General features: G+C 57.3%; 2 protein-coding genes across 7 annotated transcripts in view; both read right to left on the bottom strand.

Annotated features, from left to right (window-relative positions):
• The window catches only part of DLG3 (discs large MAGUK scaffold protein 3), a 77,553-nt gene extending 69,075 nt beyond the window's left edge, over positions 1-8,478 (bottom strand). For all 5 annotated transcript variants that reach the window (XM_039571805.1, XM_039571806.1, XM_039571809.1 and 2 more), the window contains exons 1-2: positions 8,402-8,478; positions 6,261-6,392 (exon numbers count right to left, since the gene is read on the bottom strand). In XM_039571805.1, coding sequence (XP_039427739.1) covers positions 6,261-6,392; positions 8,402-8,417 — 148 coding nt within the window. In that variant the 5' untranslated portion in view covers positions 8,418-8,478. The remainder of the gene's footprint in view (positions 1-6,260; positions 6,393-8,401) is intronic.
• A 357-nt stretch (positions 8,479-8,835) lies between these two features.
• On the bottom strand, positions 8,836-20,391 carry GDPD2 (glycerophosphodiester phosphodiesterase domain containing 2). Of its 2 annotated transcripts, none has more exons than XM_019288030.3 (16): positions 20,144-20,391; positions 17,392-17,540; positions 16,217-16,320; positions 16,050-16,143; positions 15,758-15,817; positions 15,314-15,412; positions 14,833-14,926; positions 14,259-14,404; positions 13,683-13,765; positions 13,024-13,171; positions 12,279-12,494; positions 11,282-11,433; positions 10,791-10,938; positions 10,476-10,558; positions 9,938-10,037; positions 8,836-9,699 (listed from the first exon to the last, which is right to left on the bottom strand). In XM_019288030.3, the coding sequence occupies exons 2-15, from the start codon at positions 17,503-17,505 to the stop codon at positions 9,941-9,943; spliced, it is 1,638 nt and encodes a 545-aa protein (XP_019143575.1). In that variant the 5' UTR covers positions 17,506-17,540; positions 20,144-20,391; the 3' UTR covers positions 8,836-9,699; positions 9,938-9,940. The 2 variants fall into 2 exon arrangements, with proteins under 2 accessions (XP_019143575.1, XP_010401565.1); XM_010403263.4 differs by having other exon boundaries at positions 10,009-10,037.
• Between the last annotated feature and the right edge of the window lie 242 nt (positions 20,392-20,633).

The following is a 20,633-nucleotide window of genomic DNA, read 5'->3' as shown; positions in this document are numbered from 1 at the left end:
CAAGCACCTGGGAAACAGGAAGCCTGGTGAAGTCAGCAGGGCCAAAAATTCAAGGCAGCATAAATGATCACTTGAAGCAGGAAAAGACACAGCAGGAGCCTGAGTTTATTTTGTGTACCTGCATCTGCTACAGAGGAAGCTGGAGAGCTCCTCGTCTGTGAGTGACTCAAGGGGCAAGCTGTGGGTCTCAGCTTGAGGGGGACGGGGCCATTCCCGTGGCACTCCCTGGGAACTCATGGATGAAGAACCTGAACTTGTCCTCCACTTTGTGATTTCACACCTGAAACTATGCCACACCAAGGCACCACGAGGTATTAAATGCCCACATCACAAAGATTTCAACAGGAGATCTGGTGAGCATTGGCAGTGTAAGCAGGGACATGCTGACCACTGCCTGAGGGCTATTTCCCAGGTGTAACAGGATGCTCTGCCTAAGCAGGGATAGAGCAGCGGGAAATTTGTCTCACAAGTTCATCAGTGAAGGCCTGAGTGAGGAGGGTCTGTGGAGCAGTGATAACATCAAGTGAGGAGGGTCTGCTGTTCTTAGTGCTGAAAAATACTCAGACCAGCTTGCCCAAACTCTCAGACCCCACCAGGAGGACATGCAAGACATGCTCCCTGACTGAAGCTGGGAGCAGCGCAAATGTGCACACTCTGATATGGAAGTGAGTCAGGAGTGGAGAGAAGAAGAAGCTAAAGAGCTGCTCACGCCTTTTTCAGCACAAAGTGTATTTTGCTGATTAAGTCTGATAACACGTAATCTAAAAAGTCAATCACTTTATACTATAAAAGGCCAGTCACACTTTTGCACAGTGAGGACTTCTATCATACCTCCCTAAGCTGGGTGAAGATCCTTCCCTTGAGTGGGGACACCCCTCAAGGTCACTCCTCGAGGCTGAGTCAGAGATTTGCCCTTGGTCATTGGTATGGGTGAGTCACATCAATCTCTATTTGATAATTGTTTAGCTAGCTTTAATACAATTGCTTTAATATTGCTTCAAAAACAGTGCACTACAGTAGTAGTTATAGTTATCCATACTGTTTAGTAAATAATTCTGGTTAAGCTCTTTCTTTTCTAATCCTTTCCATTATTGTAATCAATTTAAACAAATCATTTAATATATTTATATGAATACATTAGGTTTATCATCCTCAGTCCTGTGGGACAAAGTTGTATAAAGGTTCAATTACACCTGTATAATCCTTTAGACATATACCATTGACAAAGTCCAGCTCCAGCTGCACCCAGGCTCCTCTCTGAGGATGAGTTTAGAAAGGAAGGGTGTCCTTTCTTCATCCTGTGACTCAACAGCTTTTAGAATAAACTTTATCTGAAGCTCCCACTCTGCCTGTGCCACCAGGGATGCTTTCACAGAGCAGGGCTGCACGCCCAGACACAATTCCCTATCCTCTTTCCCAGTGCTTAACCACGTGCCCGTGCACTGCAGCAGCACAGCCCTGTTGCGGATGGGACGAGAGCTGCATCAACCCCCATCTTCCAGCTCTCAGGGACTGCCCTATCTGCTGACCACCCAGCTGGAGGGGGAAAGCTGCTATAAATTGCAGCTGCTGGCAGACCAGCTGGGTGCCCAAGGGCAGCCCAGCCAGGCTCTGTGGCTGCCCGAGCGCAGGGAGCACCGTGCCACTGCCTGGCATCAGTGCCACTTTCAGAGCTGCTGTTTTGTGCTGCCAGGCTCTGTCCTGTGCCCTGGGAGACATGTGGCAGCTAGCAACGATGGGAGGAGTGGGAGTCCCCAGATGTACCCATCGCACCTGGGGCACCCCCTCTACAGCCCCCTGGCTGCCAAACAGGCTGCTGGCAGCCCCTGAAACCCTCCCAAATCAGACATGAGGTCACAGCAAGCGCTCACTTCACAGCCAGAGAAACTGGACGTTGTTTTCGTGCTAAAACATCTCTCCGTCTGGTTATAAAAATAATAATTGCGTAACAGGATAGCAGCGGCTTCTGGCTGCATGGGTTACGTTGGGAACACACAAAACTTTGCAAGAACGAAAACAGGATTTGAACAGCCCCATTGTGGGGGTGTGCTGCTGCTGGCAACCCCGTTTTGTCACCCAGCTGCTGCAGGAACAGAGCCTTGGGCAGCCAAGCTGGCAAGGCACCTGAAGGGCAGGAAACTTGTCCCCTGAAGCAGCCACTCTCCACCTCCAAAACCCTCAGCCCAGTTTAGGTGCTTGCCAGAAGAGAGAATTGTTGCTGGCACCAGGGATTAGACGAGTTTCAGGATTGGTGGACAGGGTTCAGGCAGCAAAGGACAGAAGTACATTTTAGGACACGTGCACGTGGCATTAAAGATAATTTAAATATATGCTGGTTTCCCTCATTTCTTAGGAGCATCGCAAATTGCACACAAGTCTGCCTCACCTGTGCACTTTAAGAGCAGCAGTACCTGAAAAGCCTCCATAAGAGGATGTTGTGGTAGCAAAAGATGAAGCTGCATGTTCTGTCTTACCACCCAATTTCTGTGTGATGACATGTAAATCCATTCTGGGTCTAATAAGGAAAAGTAACTCGAGATTTACAGAGATTAGAATTTTTCCAACAATTTTTTCCCAGGGTTAACATGTCAAATAAATGTCATTAAATATTTTTATAGCACCAGCATCTGCACTCTTAATGCAGTGCCCCTGTGCCAGCCAGCACATGCACTTCCAGAAAATGACATTTCTCCCCCAATGCATGCACTGTCACCAGCTGCAGCACCACGGATTTACCCCAAGCAGAAATCCCAGCCTCACACCAGACCCCCAGCCATGCCCCACTGCCATTCACACCCACGGCTGCCACAGCAGATCTTTTTCAAGCAAGCTGCAAGTTTCCATCCTTGCTATGGGCAAATCTGCAAGAGGAGGACTCCTCAGGGCTGGGAATCCTCCACATTCCTCCAGTTTTCCACCCTGGCTCCTGCAGCCACCCGGTGAAGCCATTACCCAGTGAGGCAGGGCTGCTGGCAAGCTGGTCTTGCTGGGCTTTTGCACCCAGGGAAGCACTTCCTGCCTCTCCTTCTGCCTTCACCACATCAGGGTGCTCTGGGAAGAATTTTTTGTAGGGTAAAAGGAGCTGCAGGGGAGGACTGGGGCCTCAAGCAGCTGACAGGACTTACAGAGGTCTGCATTGGCCACTGCTCAGGCACAGGAGAGGAGCTGAGATCCAGAGGATTTTCGGGAGGAGCTCGGCCCCTTGGGCTGCTGGCAGCTGGGATAGCTGGACAGACACAAACCCTGCCTGTCCACCAGCTTCTCCCGCTGCAAAGGGCACAACAGTCCCTTTCAGCCCTGGCTCTGGGAAGGAAAGGTCAGGGAGCTGCTTTTGTGCGCAAGCCCCATCCTCCCCAGCAGCACAAGAGACCAAGCATCTCCCTGAGGGGCTCCACGGTGCAAAGGGAAAGTGGGGCCACCATTGCCCCAACCCAGGCTCCTGGAGCACCCCTTTGCTGGGCTGTTTCCTTGCAAGTCACGCACTTGGCTCCACAGCCTCAGACACAGGGAGAGAGGGGCCAGGAGAAGGGAGCCAGCACAGCCTGTTTTCCCTCTGCACAGCCAAGGAATTTCTTTTGTGCGGAGCAGGGTTTGGCACATTCCAGTGCAGAGCAGCTCCCGCACCGCTGTGCCGCGCCGAGCCAGCCGCGGCACCCGCCGGGACAGGAGCCGTCCTGGCACAGGCAGTGTGCCCCCGACACAGGCAGCTCCGGGGACAGGGAGGTGGTCACAAGGATTTAAAGGGCTGTGCTGTGCTCAGGGGAGTCTGGCAGAATATGGTGCATGTGCAGAGCAACACCAGGCAACGATCGCAGTGACTGATGATACACCCAGCACAACACTGACGCATCCTGGGACACAACACAGGTTGGGGCTTCTGGAGACCCCCAACAGCTTACTTGTAAAAAAAAAAAAAAGTGTACGCAAAGTCATATCCCTGGCATTTTTCATGTGGACCAACTTGGCAAACTCCATGATGTTTGTCACTGCTGGTAGCTCTGCTATGGCCTGATGCATTTTGATGTTCAAACTCCAATCAGCAAACGCATGCTCCAGGAGAGCATTACCTGCAGGAGCAGGCAGCTTGAAGACAGGGATGGACCATGCTCACACATTCATCTTCCCCAGGGGCTGAAAAAAGCAGGGCTGTGTTGCTGAAAGGCTGCAAGAGGATGGACCTCTGCAGGCTAAGGCTTCTCCAGAGCCAGAAGCAGTGAGACAGGAGCTCTGCACTGAGCAGTATGTCTGTGCTCTCCTGCAAATCCTCCTCCCACACTGAGCCAGTGCTGTGACTTGGAGCACACTTCAGAGACACAGCGGCCCCCTGGGAAAAGGAGGGGTGAAAATAAATAAAACAGAAATGTTCTATCACCCTTGCAGAGTTGTTACTGTGCTCCAGTGGGTCTGGACCATGGACACGAGGCAACCCAGTGTGTACCAACCTTGTGTGGCCACAGTGAGCACGCAATGTCCATGCTGGGACAGAGGAATTCACAAATCTACACTCCAAGGGGAAGTGGGGGGGGGGGGAGGGCACGGAAGTAATTAATGCAAATTCCTAGTTTAGGTAAACACATCTAGAGAAAGGCTCGCTCTGGCACGGGGAATTAATATCCTGTTAAACCAGTTGAAAAGGTCACCAGTAAACAAGGGACACTCCCAACACTCCCTCGTGCCAGGGCTGATAGGACACCAAGACAAACAGCTGAGAGCAGGGAGCTGGGGACTCAGCAGCATCCGTGCAGCTGCAGCTGGCTCGGTGCTCGTGCAGATGTGTTCTCCGCAGCCACACTCTCTCCACAGCACTTCTGCACTAATAGCAACAGCCCCGGGCCTTGGGAAAGCTGCTTCGCTGCCTTCACACAGCCCCAGGGAGAACCGGCCAGCACACAAAAGCAGCCAGGGGTGCTGGGCTCATGTCAGGTTGGTCAAGGTCACAGCCCTGCTCGGGATCACTGCCTCCAGGCTGGGGATCTTTTAGAGAGCGGGTTGTATAAACTAAGAGATAAGAAAGGAGATCATTTAGAGAGCAGGTTGTATAAATTAAAGGTAAGAAAGGAGACGTACACTGGCTCCTTCAGCGTGGGGGCTCACTTGCCCTGGGGAGTCCACCCTTGTCACATGTCTCTGCTGCTGCTAGCATAGACATTTCAGCACAAGACCTTTAAAAGGACATGCTGGGACTGAAAGCCTCCAGGTGATGCTCCAACAGCAAGAAAGAAAAAAGGGAAGAATTAAATTGCTCAGGACACAGCACACAACTTCATTTTCAACGGAAAACCTGAAGCACAGAGGAGCTGTGGGCAACTCATCTCTGCGGGCACAGAAGTGGAACTCTGGCTGCAGAGGTGTGAAGAAAAGGTGAGAGCTGCCAAGAGAATAGCGACAGTGGTGGGGAGCACCAGGGCTGAGACAGCACTGAGAGTGAGCCACAGACCACATGTGGAGCTCTGCACCCTGGGGCCTGGGTCTTCCTCTAAGAGTGCAGAGCCTCTGGGGTGCTTTCCGTTCCTTCCCACCAGGGAAACTCAGCTTCTCTCCCAGGAGATCCAGGAACAGAAACCACGAGGGCTGCAAGCGTTTCCCAAGGCCCACAGTAAACAGACCGTAAGGAGAATAGTAAGATAGCTGTGTGTCTTGCACAGAGAAGCTGCATAGTCCAGCAAGACTCCAGCTGCATTTGTCTCAGTCCACATGGAGAACTTTATACAGTGCTCAAAATGTCATTTTCTGGTGTCCAGCCCCAAGATGAGCCTTACTGTTAAGTCTGTTCCTTGTGTCAAATGGAGCTGCTGGAACAGCGTGTTACTCACAAGTGCTGGTGGGTCTAAGCACTAGGAAGGCCAGAATACCCCAAAGGACCTTCGGTACGTGTGGATTCTCTCTTAAAGACAGAAAAATTTAGTGGTCCTTCCTGGACACACCAGGCCTGCACAGCACAGAGAGTGCTCACAGCAGGGCAGGATCCCTTACCAGGCATGGTGTGATCAAGAAGGCCTTACCCCTTGTCCTCAATCAAACTGAGGAATCCTGTTCACATTACAAACACCCAGTGATTGCAGCCCTGGTATCTCCTGCCCAGGCCCTGGAGGCAAAAGACAGCCCAGCTCCCTGGCATCACATGCCAAGTGTTTCCACAGAATACACCGGTCACTGCCAGGGGTATTGGGATCAGGCACTGGGGTGGGATCAGGCTCCCGGGAGACCCCACTAAACACAAGGCTGCAGGGACTGCAAGGGACTGCAAGACAGGGGCTTACCCAGCAGAGCCTGGAAGAGTTCACTTTGGAAGATGTGCGAGACTTTTCCAATGGAAGCTTTTAACTCCTGCTCCTCCGGGGACCGCAGGGTGCTTTGGTATCTGGTCAGAATTTCCACTGCCCGTTCAGTGTCTGCAGAGATGACACAGGAGTAACAAGGCATTAACATTGAAGGATGTTAAGGGAAGGCTCGAGTGCAGCCTTAGATGCCTCAAGCTGCCTTCTAGTTTGCATTTTTAAAAGTCAGCCAGCCACAAAAGCAGTCTCCTTACACACACCTGGAAAAGCTAACGCTGCTGAGAGGCACTGAGGGCCCATGGCAGAGACCTGGGCAGGGACTGGAGGAAAGGTGGTTCTGCCACCAACCCTGAAAATCAGGGGCTAAAATCAGATTGACTCACCTCTGAACCCTGTGTCACTGGGTAGCCTGAACACCTCTGCCACCTCCCAGACACAGAAGCCGTTCAGGAGCTGGACACATTCTGGTTGCACAGGGCTATGAATACTACTGCAGGAACTGCAGTCTCCCACACAGGGCCAGATGGCTGCAGCAAAGCTGAGCGTAGGCCCATTCACGTAGTGCAAACAGCTCAGCTACAGGAGTGGCAAAACTTGGGTTTCTACAGGGTGAAGCATAAGAATTGCTCAAACCACCAAGCAGCCGTGGGTCAGCAGGAGACAACTGGGAAAGGAACACGATGCCTTGGGGTCAGAGGAGATGCTGGTGAGGAGGGGAGCTGGAGGCTGCCATGAAGCAACGTTTTGGTTAATGACTGGGCTCACCATAGCTGTGAGAAAACCCTAGACCTAAAATAGTGGGGCTGTCATCTGTTTCCCTGGACACCTCCATACTTCTCTGGGCAGACAGCCAGAGCTGCCAGTGCAGCCCAGACCTCAGATGTGACCCATATCTCAGGCAGGCAGTGAGCTCCTGTGGACCTTGAGACCATCCCTGCCCTATCAGTGGGTATTTCCCTTTGTCACCCAGGCAGACTGCAGACAAAGAGCGTCTGTGTGAGAAGGCAGGGAAGCTGTCCCGCCACTGCTGGAGACTCATCTTTTAAGCCAGGAACTCATGCAGAAAGGATGACCCTGCTCATCACAGGGCCCTCGAGAATTCAGGTCATCAAACAAGGGGGCCTGTGTCTGCTTGGGTACGTGCCACCTGGTGTCCCAGCTTGCCCAGCTTCTCCTTGGCCAAAAGCGAAAGGGGGTCCCTCCTGCCTGTGTCACCAGCCCACACTGACTCATCGTGGGAGCAGAACAGGGAAAGGGAAGCATGAACAGCTCCGACTTGGAGCTGGGCTCCACACTTGCTCCAGTAAAAGAAGGGACTTCCCCGAGCTTTATAGCAATCCTAGCCCTATGCTATTACTAAGAGCTTCCTTTTCTGCAAGATAAAACAGTGGCTTCAGACACTGCCCAGCATACCATGAGCAGAGCTGAGATGTCTTTGCCTGGTCATTCCTGCCCTCATCAGAAGAAGCTAAAGAAGCAGATGGAGAGCTGGGGCCACCACACCAGGCCACAAAGACTGTGAACCTGGTGTAAACTTCCCACCGCAGCCCAGGCTGCGCAGCAAGAGCGGCATGCACCCTGTGCTGACAACTGTGTTGCTGGCCACTGGTACCGGGTGACAGCCAGCTGGAGCAGAGGAGTGCTGGCTGCGGATCAGGGGAAGTACTGTGCACCCAGCGTGGCAGGGAGACCAGGGGACCCTTCCTACAGCACCCAAGGAACAGCACATGGTGTCCAGGGCCCATCTCCACGTGCCTCAACGTGCAGGCAAGTCCCACTTCGAGGAAACCCCTCCTCGCAGAACCCAAACCCCCATGCCCGCTCTCCTCCCCGCAGCACGCAAGGGAGCTGCAAACAGAGCATCCCACGGCCACCACTCTGAGCCACGGCGGCACGACGTGTCCACAGCCCGAGGAGGGCGTGAAGCGAGGGCGCCCAATCCTCGGGTCTTAACCCCTGGGTCGTACGGCCGCCTGCGGTGGGGAGCGAGGGCGGGAGCTGCCCGGCAGGAGCGCGGAGCACCGGGCGCGGTCCCAGCAGCGGTCCCGGCAGAGCAGACACTTGTTGAGCGCGGCACCGCGGTGCCCGGCGCGGCGGGCAGGGCCGGGCAGTGCGCTCCTTACCTTCCCGGCGGATCATCGCTCCGCCGTGGCCGACGGCCGCTCCGGTCCGTGCCAGCCCGCGAGCGGCCGAGCCGCCGCCCGCCCCACCCCGCCCCGCCCCGCCCGAGCCGGCCGGGAGCCGCCCCCCGCCCGCCGGCACCGCCTCCGGGAGCGCCCCGCGCCACCGCCGCTCTGCCCCGCGGGCTCCGAGGCCCGGCCTGCGCCCCGGGAGCCCCGCCCGGCTCGGCCTCCCCTCCCTGCCCGCTGCGCAGGGCCCGGCCGCCCGCCCCGGTTCCCCGTGCCGTCAGTGGGTGGCACGGAGGCGACGCGGAACGAGCCCGCCCCGGGCCGGTACCGTCCGGGCTGCGCCGGCTCCTTCTCCGGGCCGGCAGCGCCGCCGGCAGGGAAAGGTGCGGAAGAGAGGACGCAGGCGTGCCCGCCGCACCCCTGCGGGCTCTGTCTGCCGCTCCTCTGCTTTATTGACATAAATAGACAGCAACAAGTCAAACTGACACAATACCCCTCTCCCTGTTCAAGGCCGTGCTGCAATGTGACCGATGCCGAGTCCCACCGCTCCCTCTGCTGCCTTGGAGCAGCAGCAGGAGCGTGAGCGCGGTCCTGCCAGCCCCTGCCACCCACCACCCCCAGCCCTACTCCTTTTCTCTCCCGAGCAACAGGCATTAACTGCTGCATGGAGTGCCAGGACCCTGTCCCGTGAACATGAAGCCAGCAGCAGCCGGGACAGGATTTCTGTTCAGGATGGGAGGGTGAAGAGCTCGGCTTCTCCTTTGTCTTGTGACAAGCCACTCTGCACCCCCATTCCTATTCCTCAAGCCATGGGACAGGGCAGCTCCCAGGGGAGCAGCCCTTAAACCAGGTGCCCCATCACTGGCTGCAGAGCTGCTGACAACAGGCAGAGACAGGCCACCCCCTGCACCAAACAGCGACCCAAATCCCTGCTCCTGTCCAAACCCCAAGGGAGAGGCCTCAGCTCCAGCACTGCTGGGTAAATATTCTGCCCCTAGGCAACCCCTGCAAAGCTTTAGTTCCTTGCTGCCAGTGGGCAATGAGAACCCAGTTCCAAGTCTTTTCAGCTGAGGGCAGCTGTGCACCATGAAAAGGAGCAAGGAAGGCCAAGGTAGAAGGGAGGCTCATGAAGGAGTCTGAAAAGGAAAGGAGCCTCGAAGCTGGCCTGAGGAGTGCTCCCTGCTTGAGCTGTGCAGGGCTCTGGCCGCCCTTCCCCACGGCTGACGCAGGCAAGAGGGGTCACTCTTGCATCAAGCTGTTGATCTTTGTGAGCAGCACATCCGTCTCAGACTCTGAGGAGACAGAGAAAAAAACAGTCATTGTGGGCAGCCACCATCCCGCAGCAGTGACAGGCAGAGTAGCCTGAAAAGCAGGTTTGAGGATACTTGGGGGATGTGGGATTCCCTAGTGGTGTCCCACAGGGCTGTTTGTTAAGGGCAAGACAGGAGGAACTCCCTGGGCTGGGATTCCCTTCCCTCCCCCAGCCATCCCAAACCACTCCGTCACGTTTGGCTGAAGAAAGCTGCCTGCCTGTTAGAAAAGAGTCCCACAGGCAGAGCCTGGCTCCAAGGGAGGGAAGCTCTCGTTCCGTGTGCACTCACCCGCTGGCTGTCTTCTGTGGGAACATTTCCTAGGAGATGGAATAGGATCGATGTTAGCATGCAAGTCTGGTCTCACCGTTCCCTCCCCTGAGCTGCCAGCTGGAGGCTGTGGGGCCCCGCAGTCCCAGAGGGAACTGCTCTCAGTGCCTGCAGCACTGGTAAAAAGGAGCAGGATCAGGATCCCCCAACCTCAGCCCACCAAGCCCTGGGGTGCAGAGAGGGCTAGGAAGTGTGAACTAAGGCATCCAGCAGCTCGAGGCAGGGTCGGGGCAGAGTTTTAGCTGCTGCCTGGTGATAAAAGCTGCCTCCACACACTTCTGTCTTACTTAGCCAGACAGGAGAGGACCTGCCCAGGATCTGAGTCCACAGAGGGTGGCAGCAGGTTTAGATCTGCACCAGCCACCCAGGGCACACTACAATCTCCCCAGACAGACCTGCCTGGGGAGGGGGAATGGGATCAAACCTACTTCAGCAAGACGAAGGCCCAGATGATGATAAGGAAGGAAACGCAGTCTACAACGATCCAGATCATGAGGTATGTGCTGCTGGGCTGCAAGGCAATGAGACAAGCCATTGAACACCAGCTAGGGATGGTGTGCTGTGGCACAGCCCTGCCTGCTGTGCCACCAGTCCTTTTTACAGGGTCACATGTTCCCATGCCAGTACAGCGGTGAGCAGAAGTCACCCTCCAGGCAGCTGCACAGGGCTGCTGCAGAAAGGCACCCACAAGTGCCTGCCACACAGGGCTGTGGGGCAGGGTGAAGGATGGAGGGGTCACTTACAAGCAGCCAGACAGGGTGTTTCATCTCCTTCAGCACCTGGCAGGCGTTGGTGGTGACAGAGCTCACCCCTGAGCACCACAGCACAGAGAAGAGCCAAGGCTGGTTCACCACATACAAGTTGACAGAGATGTTGTCCTGGCGGTACTGCCTGCATGGGACAGCTGTGGTCAGAGTAGGAGACAGCAGGGTGCCACCACACTCTGCACAGCCAGAGAGGGCTGTACAATTGGGATATGATCCAGCACTTGCAGCCACACGGAGCGACTGTCTGGAGATCCAGACCCAGGGCAGATTTGCTGGCAAGGCAGAGGACAGAGGACTGCAGCCAACTCCATCCTCTGTACCAGCCCTGCCATTTGTGCACAAGCCACGCACCCAGCCCTTCCCAGCAGCACACCAGCACTTAGCCTCAGCTGGCCCTCACCTCTCTTGGTCCTTGGGACAGTGCCCAGACCTCCATAACTCCCAGGCACTTGGGAAAGGGTTCTCACCTGATCTCCTCAGAGCTCATGTCCTGGTAGGGCAGATTGACATGCAGTACTGGCTCCTTCTCATCCTTGAGTCTCTTCCGGCCGTAGACTTGCTGGACACCTGGGGCCTGCTGTTTGACATCTTCCCTGAACCCATCTGGAAGCCAGAGGACCTAGGGAAGAGCCAGAGAGCACATGCAGAGGAGAGGTGCTCCAGAGAGTTTGCTCTCTTCCAATATTCCCTCGCAGGTCCAGGCACACATGGCCTGCTTAGACAGCTGCTTCCTGCCCCTCCATCTCCACACTCAGCTCCTCCACGAGGATCTCAGCCAGGACAGTCTCCTAAGAGCTTGCCCTAGCCAAGAAGTAAGCACAACAGGTTCCACTGAAGGGAGAAAGCAGTTCCAGCCTAGGAAATCTGCAACAGTTAAGTCCTTTCTGGGTCATTTAAAGTCATGAAGTGAATCTATTTAGACCCAACTCTGCAGCAGGAATGCACCTTGGATCAGCACTATAGTAGAAGTCTTTTCTACTTCCCCTCCTGCTCTGCATTCCCAAAAGGCCAAGAAAGGTGATTTGAGTGCTGATTCATCCCCTACGGGCAGCACCATATCCTGTGCTGCAGAGGTTGGAGGAAGCATAAAGGGAACACAGGAGGGTGCAGCAGGAGTCCAAGAGCTGCAGGGAGAGTTGTGGGGAAGTGGTATTGTATTCCTGCTCGTGCTTGGCAGTGTTGGTCCCCTCCCTAGACTGAGTCATTGTTTACACACCAGGGTGCACAGTGCTGGGAAACCAAAGTATTTAGAGGGGTCTGAAGCTGTAGGCATTAAACCCTAATTATTGGCAACTTCTCCCAGCTAGAGAACCCCACAGCTGGGCAGGGCTGCCCAGCAGGGATCACACACGGGGATGTGGTGTATGGGGTGTCAGGGATGCTCTGTGTGGCTGGCAGGGCACCTCCCACCAGGCAAGGGTGTGACAGCAGGGCCTGGCAGGGGTGGGGTGGTGACCAACTCACCTGCTGCAGTGGGATGCCTGACTGTAAAATCACTCCCAGGGTGACATTGACAAAGTTCTGGTAGTCACTGTGGTTCTCAGGCCGGAGGTCGAACATGATGGAGATGTTGCTCTGCTTGGCTGCCTCTAGAGCCTGTTCCAGGGATGGGATCCTCTGTTTGGTTGTCTCATTGCGATCAGCAGGGGAAAGACTCTGCACAGTGGGAAATGGCCTCCGCTGCAAGGGGGAGAGAGGGGCAGTCACCACAGGCAGACCACCTGTAAGCTTCCATGTCCCAAACTGTCTCTGACTCTCAGCTTCCTACACTGGCCTCTCCATGTGCTCTCCAGTGCAGACAGGCACAGGAATCCTCCCTGTGCACATCCATCGGGCACCTCTACCCTTCTCCCACTAACAGCAGAATTCAAGCAGTCCCAACACCTGTGGGCATTCAAAGCTGCTCAGCAGTAGTTAGTCACCTTTGGGGAAGAGCCTGGCCACGGCTGCCTTCAAGCCCAGGCAGGCTGTGCAGCTCAGAGCAAACACGAGACATCCCCTCTCAAAGCAGCCTCCTCCATGACTCAGCTGAGGAGTGAGAACAAAGCCCAGCTTGGGGCATAACCGCACCCAAGGGATTTGTGCAGACTTCTGCACCCTGTCCAGGTGTCTGCCAGGACCAGTGCTCCAGAGGGAAGGTTCTGGAGCCCCAGGGCAGAGCTAATGCTTCACCCCATTCCTGACCAACCACCCTAAGGGCATTCCTGACCTCCAGAAACCAGCTGCCAGCATCCAGCTGCTGGAGATCTGTCCAGTTGAAGGCAATGCTCTGGGCAGCCCTGTCAGGGAACACAGCCTGCACGTTGGTGGTCCTGGTGAGTTCCTCGTCATGCATGAGGAATGGGACCCCGTCAGCACTGGCAAAGGAGCACAGAGGAAAGCCATATGTTGCAAGCTGTTCGTTTCTTATCCCTGCCCTGGCATTTCTACCCCCTCCCAGCCACCTGCTAGAGTAACCGCCCACCCTTATTCTACTTGTGGCCCTTTACACAAAAGTGTGTACCTAGAGACCAAGCCAGGAACCAAGTAGCTCCCTGCTCTCTAAAAGAGCTGTCCCAATAACAGGATTACATGAGATGAACTGGAGCCAGGGTCTGTTTTCCAAGCAGTACCCCTCCCCCGATGGAGCCTCCCTCCCTGGAAGGCAATCTGCATGGGGAGGACAGAAACCCAGTACCTCTCCCAAATCATTGGGACACCAAGCTGGAGCCAGTCCCATACTGGGAAGGTGGGAGTGGCAGAGCCCTTTGAACAGGGCTGCATCCAAATGCAGGCTGTATCAGTCCTCCAGGCGTCTTCCAGAATGCCCCCTGCAGGAGGTGACATCCCAGGATACACAGACCCCTTCCTCCCTCTGAGCACCTTTACCTCACCATGACGTCTGTCTCGAAGACTTGCACATCACACTCCACCGCCTTGTGCAGCGACATGAGGGTGTTCTCGGGGGCCAGCTGGAAAAAGGAATGGTGTTAGTGCAGAGAGCATGGGCAGGATGGGGCAGCAGGCAGGCACTCAACCCGCCTGGATGCGCCCAGCAGCTTGGCTGAGCTCTAGGGCAACCACAGTGAGACTGGGGTGACCTGGGCATGGTGGGGGATGGAAAAGGACAGGGGATAGAGCCAGAGCCTGCCTCATCCCTGCTTCCCAGCCTACACTACACAGCCAGGCTTTCTGCTGGGAGTCACGTGCTCCTGGTCCAGTAGCGCTCAGGAAGCAGCTCTGTCCTGCAGCTGCTGCACCTCCCTCCTCACCCTGTGCTCACCCATCCTCCAAGCCTAAGCTGCCCTGGCTGCTGTGGGGACCCCACTGTTCTGGGCTGGCCAGAGCTTGTCCAGGCCTGTGGCCACAAGGATCTGTGCCCTGCAGCCGGGCACAGCCTGGCTTTTCCTGGGGGAGCAGCCTGCCCCACCCACCCAGACCACTGCCAGGGTGCTGGTCACTCACCATGGGTGCTCCTCGATGGCCAACTAGGGCTGGCTTGGGGGGAAGCTGGTTCTCCTCCATGATGCAAGGGGAGGTGATTCCCAAGGGAGCCAGGTATAGTGCAATCATCGCTGCACAGTACACAAGCAGCAGAAACACCCTGAGACCTGCAGGCAGACAGAAGTTAGAGGGGATGAGGTACAGAGGAAGAATTTTTCAGGTCACTAGGAACAAGCCAAGGCCGCTTCAGCTGGCATTAACCTGTCATTGCCCTAGGTCAAACATTGCATCCCCAGCCTCAGGAACACTGCAGATTTATTCTTGGCCCACTACGTGTCCTTGCATCCTAACTCAGCACTTCTGCAGCACTCTGCCACCTGTAGCCCTCCCTCAGCTGCAAGGCAGGGAGGGTTGAAGCTGCAACAAGGGCTGGTCATGAGAAGCAACCAAGAGCAGGCATTCCTACCACACTGGGGACCTGTTCCAACTGCACTGGTGCTCCCTGAGCACCACTCTGCCAACGGTGCTGCTCAGTTGGGTGGCAGGAAGCAGGGCACCAGCCAAGGTGACAAGAGGAGATCTTGGAGGGGATTACCTGTCTTGCGGGTGCGGTAGATGAAGCTGGCCAGGGGCCAGGCAAGGAGCGTCATTCCCCCCACAGTTCCAATGTGCAGGAAGGGACCTGTTGCCTGGGGAGGCAAAAACAAACGGGGTGTCAGCCAGCACCAGTCCCCGTCCCCAAAACACACATGGCTCCAATGCCAAGGACCTGCCACTGCAGCCAGTACTGCTGGAAGATCCACAGTGCCAGGGAGGGAGGGACAGGCTCCTGGGGGACAGAAGAGACTCCCTGCTCTGCTCCAGCCACCATTCATCAGTCTGGTGGCAGCTGCTCCAGGCAGGACTGCAAGAGCAGAAGGAGCACCTTGCCTAGCCAGGCAGCAGAAGTCAAAGGCTGGGAATTAACCCCCAGTGTACACAACCATGCTCGGGGCTTCAGTCAGCACCCTGCAGCTCAACCCCACAGGCCAGGCACTGGGTGCAGCAGGGGAGTCCCTGGTATCAAGGTGACTCACCTGCAGGGAGACACGAGCGCTTTTCCACTCCTCCGCCCACTTTATTCCCAGCCCTGTGAAGGCTGCAGCCACCACCAGGGCAGTTAGGATCAGCAGGACCTGTGGGGCAGGGCACAGGGCAGTTAGGGGAGCACACAGCATCTTGCAGGCTAGGCAGAGTCCTCTTCATCCCTTCCTCATGGGCCCCTGCAAGCCTTGATACCCCACTTTTCCCATCTGGGTTTCCAGCTGAGCTCTGTGCTCGATGCTTTGAGCACTGGGAATATTCCCATCCCAGAGACATGTGGCTGAGGAACTGACAGCTGCAGCCCAGCTCAGCGGAGACACACAGCCACTTAGTGGGGTCACAGCAGCCATACACAGCCTCAGTAGGCTGGTCCCAGCTTCTGAAGGTGCAAGGGCAGCCAGGACAGGCACCACCTCCCTGCACTCCCAGTCTCTCACCTTGTGCACCCAGTGTAGCTTCAAGGGCTGGCCGCAGAGCTGCAGGCACAAAGCAAGGACCTGCAAGAGCAAGGAGCTGTCAGAGCTGGGCTGTACCCCACACCTCAGCCCTCACAGGCCACTGGACTCAGCCACAGAAGCTCGGGCCCCCTGGCACAGGCAGGATCTCTGGCCGTGCTCAGGCTGACCCAGCTGCAGATGCTGCAGGCTCCTCCCAGCTCTGCCCAGGGCACGGCAGCCTGTGCTCAGCACAGATCCATCCCCCCAGCCCAGCGGGATCAGGAGGGCTCACCAGCAGCACAGACGAGTAGCTGATCAGCACAGCCGTAGCTATGAGCAGGACCTGGGACCAGTCTAGCCACAGCTTCCTCTCCCTGAAGATGAATCTGCCAGCAAAGGGGAGCGTCAGAGAGGCAGGGGTGACGTGGGGAACAAGGCTGGATGTGGGATCCTACTCACTCGTTGAAGTTGTGGAAATCATTGAGGATGATGATAGCGAAGTAGAGCCACACCAGTGTGAAGAGGAAGACGCAGAAGAGGAAAAGGAACCAACTGCAGTCACACTGGAAGCCAGAGATGAGAGTTATACACACACCTTCAGGGCACCTAGCCCCTGGCCAGGTTTCTGAGACCCCTGGTATGAGCCAGCCAGCAGCGGGGAGCACAGGGGGTCACAGCAGGCACTGGCCCAGGGGTGCAGGCACTGAGCTGCCCCATGGAGAGGGACCAGAGCTACCCTGGCTGGCTCTTTTAGCTGGACCCACGCTACAGAAAGATGGATGAGCATGTCCTACAACAAACTAAAAGTCTGCCTATGCTAGGATGGGGAAGATAGCCCCTGTGAAATGACTGCCTCCTTTCCCATGCAGCACTCCCTAGGAACAGGCTGGGACTTTGGACATAAGAAGGGACAGGGAGCAAGGTCCCATTCCCTTCTAGCTGGATGATCTGTGGGCTGGGCAGAGAGGGGTGCAGTGCCTCAGAACTGCCCTTGCCCTGGTGAATCTGCAGACTTCGTCCAGCAACATTGTCCCCAGCCACTAGTCCCAAGTGTGTAGGGGAGGTGAGGGGTGCCACAGGTGCCAGAGGGACACCTAGCAACCCAGACTTATTTGTACATTCCAGGCAAGACAGGACAAGCAGCAGCAGAGCCACTCCCATGGGAGTCGGAGACCTCAGAGAATCCCAGGGCCCCACCACTCCCAGGTTACAAATTGCTGGGGACACCCTCCTGGTGGGGCCACACCCAGCCCAGGAACTGTGTCTCCCACGTGCCTGGCCAGGTGCCCGGACCTGCTGCCACACTCAGCCCGAGGGCTCTGCTCTGCTCCAGGAACGTGCAAGAGCTGCAGATGCACACTAACGCTGCTCTACCCTTCTTGTCACCCAGCAGGAACACAGCTCTCACCTTCTCACTGCTCCAGGCTAGGGCAGTCCCTGGACAGCGAGGGTGGCCAGGTAGCATCCCAGCTCTCCTGGGGCTCGGCCTTGGGAAGCACGAGCACCAGCAAGAGGTCAGCAGCTCAGTGTCTGGGCTGACCATCCCAGCCAGAGCCCTTCCCCAGCCCAGCCACCACTCTGAGACTCCCACACAGGGGCTGGCAAGCCCTAGGTCAGCATCACTCAGGTATCACCTTGGTGGTTCTCAGGCCCTTCCTCTTCTCCTTCTTGGCAGTGATCCACTGGCAGCTGTAGGGGCAGAGCAGGCAGGTGGCACAGGTAGAGCAGCAGCCAGGGGGGTCTGCCATAGCAGCAGACTGTCCCAGAGCAAAGGTCAGGTGTCCTGTGGGGGATACAACACAGTGTGTTGGCACAGACCTCCCTACACACTGCCCCCACCCCACTGAAGCATTTTGTATCCAGGTACCCTGGCAGGTGGCCCAGAGTGCTGGGACATCGTGGGGCTGCTGGTTGTGTCCCCAGGCAAGGCATGGTGCCAGGGAAAGAAGCAGCCCAGGGTGCAGCCCAACCTGTTCAGCAGGCTGTGCTGGGACCCTTCACCCAACAAGCTGGGGCATGCCTGGAGCTGGCAGGGAGCAGGGCCTGCTCCCCAGCCCAGGGTTCAGCACTCTGCCTGGGAGCCAGGACCACTGTGCAGGCTCCATGGGCAGGCAGCCTTGCCAGTCAGCTTGACAGCAACCTCGCACCCAGGCTTCCCACCTGCAAGGACTGTCCAGCCCCATGCCACAGCCTGGGACTCCTGTTTGCAGCTGGGGGTACATGCAACAAAGTTCCCGTTCTAAGTCCAGGTCCTTGCTGATGCAGCACCATCCTGGTAGTTCCTTATCTCAACCTGCACTCCAAGGAATCCCAAGTGTGGCTGCACGAGCTGCAGCTGAGCAGGCACTGGATGGCTTTGGTCCCAGTGCTTATGGGGGGGATGTGGGTGAGAGGCAGTTATGGGGGGAGCCCATTTCTACAGTCACGGAGATCCAGGCTGGGTGCAGGACCACCTCTGAGTTCCCCAAGCACTGGCAAGGGGAGAGGGCCTGGATGCTTTGCTATGATCCCCAGATTCCTGGTGTTTGGCTGGGAGATGCAGGGACCCCAGAACGAGGTATCCCTTGATCCACCCAGAGAAATCCCATGTTTAGTATTTCTTGTCCTGCTCTGGAGATGCTCCTCCTCCTCACTGCAACCTCCCCAACAGGCCAGGCACATTATGCAACACTATCACCCTGCAGATTAAGCCTGGCTCTCATTTCACTGTGACCACAGAGCCAGGCATGAAAGCCAGCTGACCACATCCTCCCAGCCACATCCTCTCCAATGCTGGAGGCAATGGCATGCCTCGTGGAGCTGTGTCCCACTCCAATCTGGGCTGTGGAGAGGGGGAGCAGAGCTAGCCCAGCTCCTCCCAGGCCCAGCCAGCCAGACCAGAGTGGCTCTGCCATGCCCTAGCTGTGGCCAAGGTCAGCGTGGTCTCCCCCTGTAACAGGGCAGCACCCCAGCCTGTCACCTTAATCCTAAATACCAGCACTATGGGGGTCTCCAGGGTTGGGGTGCAGAGCCTTCCCCAGCACCCACACAGAGCACAGGGTCACGCACAGGCAGGTACCACCCCAAGAGCAGGACCCCATCCCTGGCCAGGCAGCTTCTGCAGGCTGGGGGACATCTGGGGGCTGCCATCAGCAGGTCCAGCCAGCCAAGGCACAGAGGATGATGAGCAGCAAAGCAGAGCCCAACATCTGCCATCCCCTCTACCTTCTAGGGACCAGACCAGCAGCTGTGACCTCCTCAGTGATGGCACTGAGGGAGTCAGCCTTAACACAAGTACAGGAGGGTGTGGAACCAGATATTTCCTTTCTGATGCCCAGGGGCTCTGGCTGCAGGCCCCTACCCCTGCTATCACCACTTCCACCAGGGATCAGTGGGTTCAACCAGCCTCCACTTGGAGTCACCCTGTCCCCTGCCACAGCTCACATGGGCAGAACACTGGTGTCAGCAGCTGCTGGCAGGCTCCCACGCAGGGTACACAGTACAGAAGGAGTGGCCGTGGGCACCAGCTGTAATTCAGCACTCAACTGCTCCAAGGGACTGCTGCTGCCAGGACTGGAGCTTGGCAGAGAATGGCACAGGACTGGTCACGAATCTACCCCAACAGTACTGTCCGGAGAGTTTGGAGGGGAAATGCCACCCCGTTCTCCGGCTCAGAGTGCGACTGCAGCAGTAGCATCAGTAGTTATGGCGCAACACCCCTGGCGCAGGGCACAGGTCCCAGACAGAGCAGGGCTGGGTACACATCAGACCCAGCTCAGCTTCTGCTCCGGTTCCAGTGGGAGAGCAGCAGAGTGGGAGCTGGGGGTCCATCACGGCTGAAGGACCCCTCCTTTAGCTCCCACCAAACAACCCCCGCAGCACGCCACAGCCCTAGTGTGGGAGGCAGAGGGAATCTGAAGGGGTGACAAACCCATTGCCACAGTCACACGGCAGCATATGCTGGTAGCCTCACAAGGACCTCCGTTCCCCAGGAGTGCTCGCACAGGACAACCTGGTGGCCATGAACAGGTCAAGATCCCCTTGCCCTGGTGTAGCCCAGCCAGCCCAGGCTGTGTGCCACGGGCAGGTCAGCAGGAGCTGGTGCCTAACCCCGCTGTTCCCTTTCCTCGTAGGACAGAACACGGGCTCAGCATGGGGCACAGAGTGACCCAAACCAGTAAGAGCAGCACAGCCTGGCCCAGATCCCCCACTCTCAGTCTCATGCCCGGGCAGCCAGCCCTGGGCTCCCCGTTCCTGCTCTCCAGAGCGTGGGAACAGCGCGGGCAACCCCCTTCCTTCCCCCTCTCAGCTTCCCGCAGAGCCGGGATGATCACCCCCTCCCCGTGCCGCCCTGCCAGCGCAGGACAGCATCCCCACGCCCGGGGCAGCCACGCCGGGACAAAATACCTGCTCCCCGCGGACGTCGGGCTCCCGCAGCTGGGCCAGGTGAGCGCGGGGCTGGGCTCTCCCCGGGCCCATGCGTGCCAGCACTCGGCTCCCGCTGCGCTCACACCCTCCTGGGTGTGCCCCCGGCCCGGCAGGTCCGCACAGGCCGGCAAGAGGCGGGCAGACTGCGAGCGGAGCGGAGCGGGGCGGGGGGCCGGGCTGGGGTCAGGGCGGGCCCCGCCGGCTCCGATGCCGCCGCGGGGAGAGGGGGAAGGGGCCCCGGGGCCGTCACGCGTCGCAGCGCAAAGGAGTTTGCAGGCAGCCCACGTCCAGGCAGACGGAGACTCCAGGGAGAGCTCCCGGGAGATGGAGGCAGAGCTTCGTGCATCGCCGCGCCTTTGAGCGAGGGGCTGTGGGAGCCCCTCGGACAAAAGGGACTTTTCCCTTCCCGGCAGAGGAAGCCCGAATAGACACATCCCGGTCACCACGGCTAGCGCGGCTGACACACCGG

This window comes from Corvus cornix, chromosome 4A, assembly GCF_000738735.6.
Source record: "Corvus cornix cornix isolate S_Up_H32 chromosome 4A, ASM73873v5, whole genome shotgun sequence".
In the NCBI taxonomy this organism is placed as follows: domain Eukaryota; kingdom Metazoa; phylum Chordata; class Aves; order Passeriformes; family Corvidae; genus Corvus; species Corvus cornix.
This window is presented reverse-complemented; position numbering and strand designations above follow the sequence as displayed.

Excerpts from the sequence above, each read along its gene's own strand:
- GDPD2 (XM_019288030.3), bottom strand. The coding sequence starts at position 17,505 with ATGGCAGACCCCCCTGGCTGCTGCTCTACCTGTGCCACCTGCCTGCTC. Across the intron at positions 14,927-15,313 it reads GCGCTCGTGTCTCCCTGCAG|GCAACAGGTCCCTTCCTGCA; the intron begins GTGAGTCACCTT and ends TTGCCTCCCCAG. Across the intron at positions 14,405-14,832 it reads CTACCGCACCCGCAAGACAG|GTCTCAGGGTGTTTCTGCTG; the intron begins GTAATCCCCTCC and ends GTCTGCCTGCAG.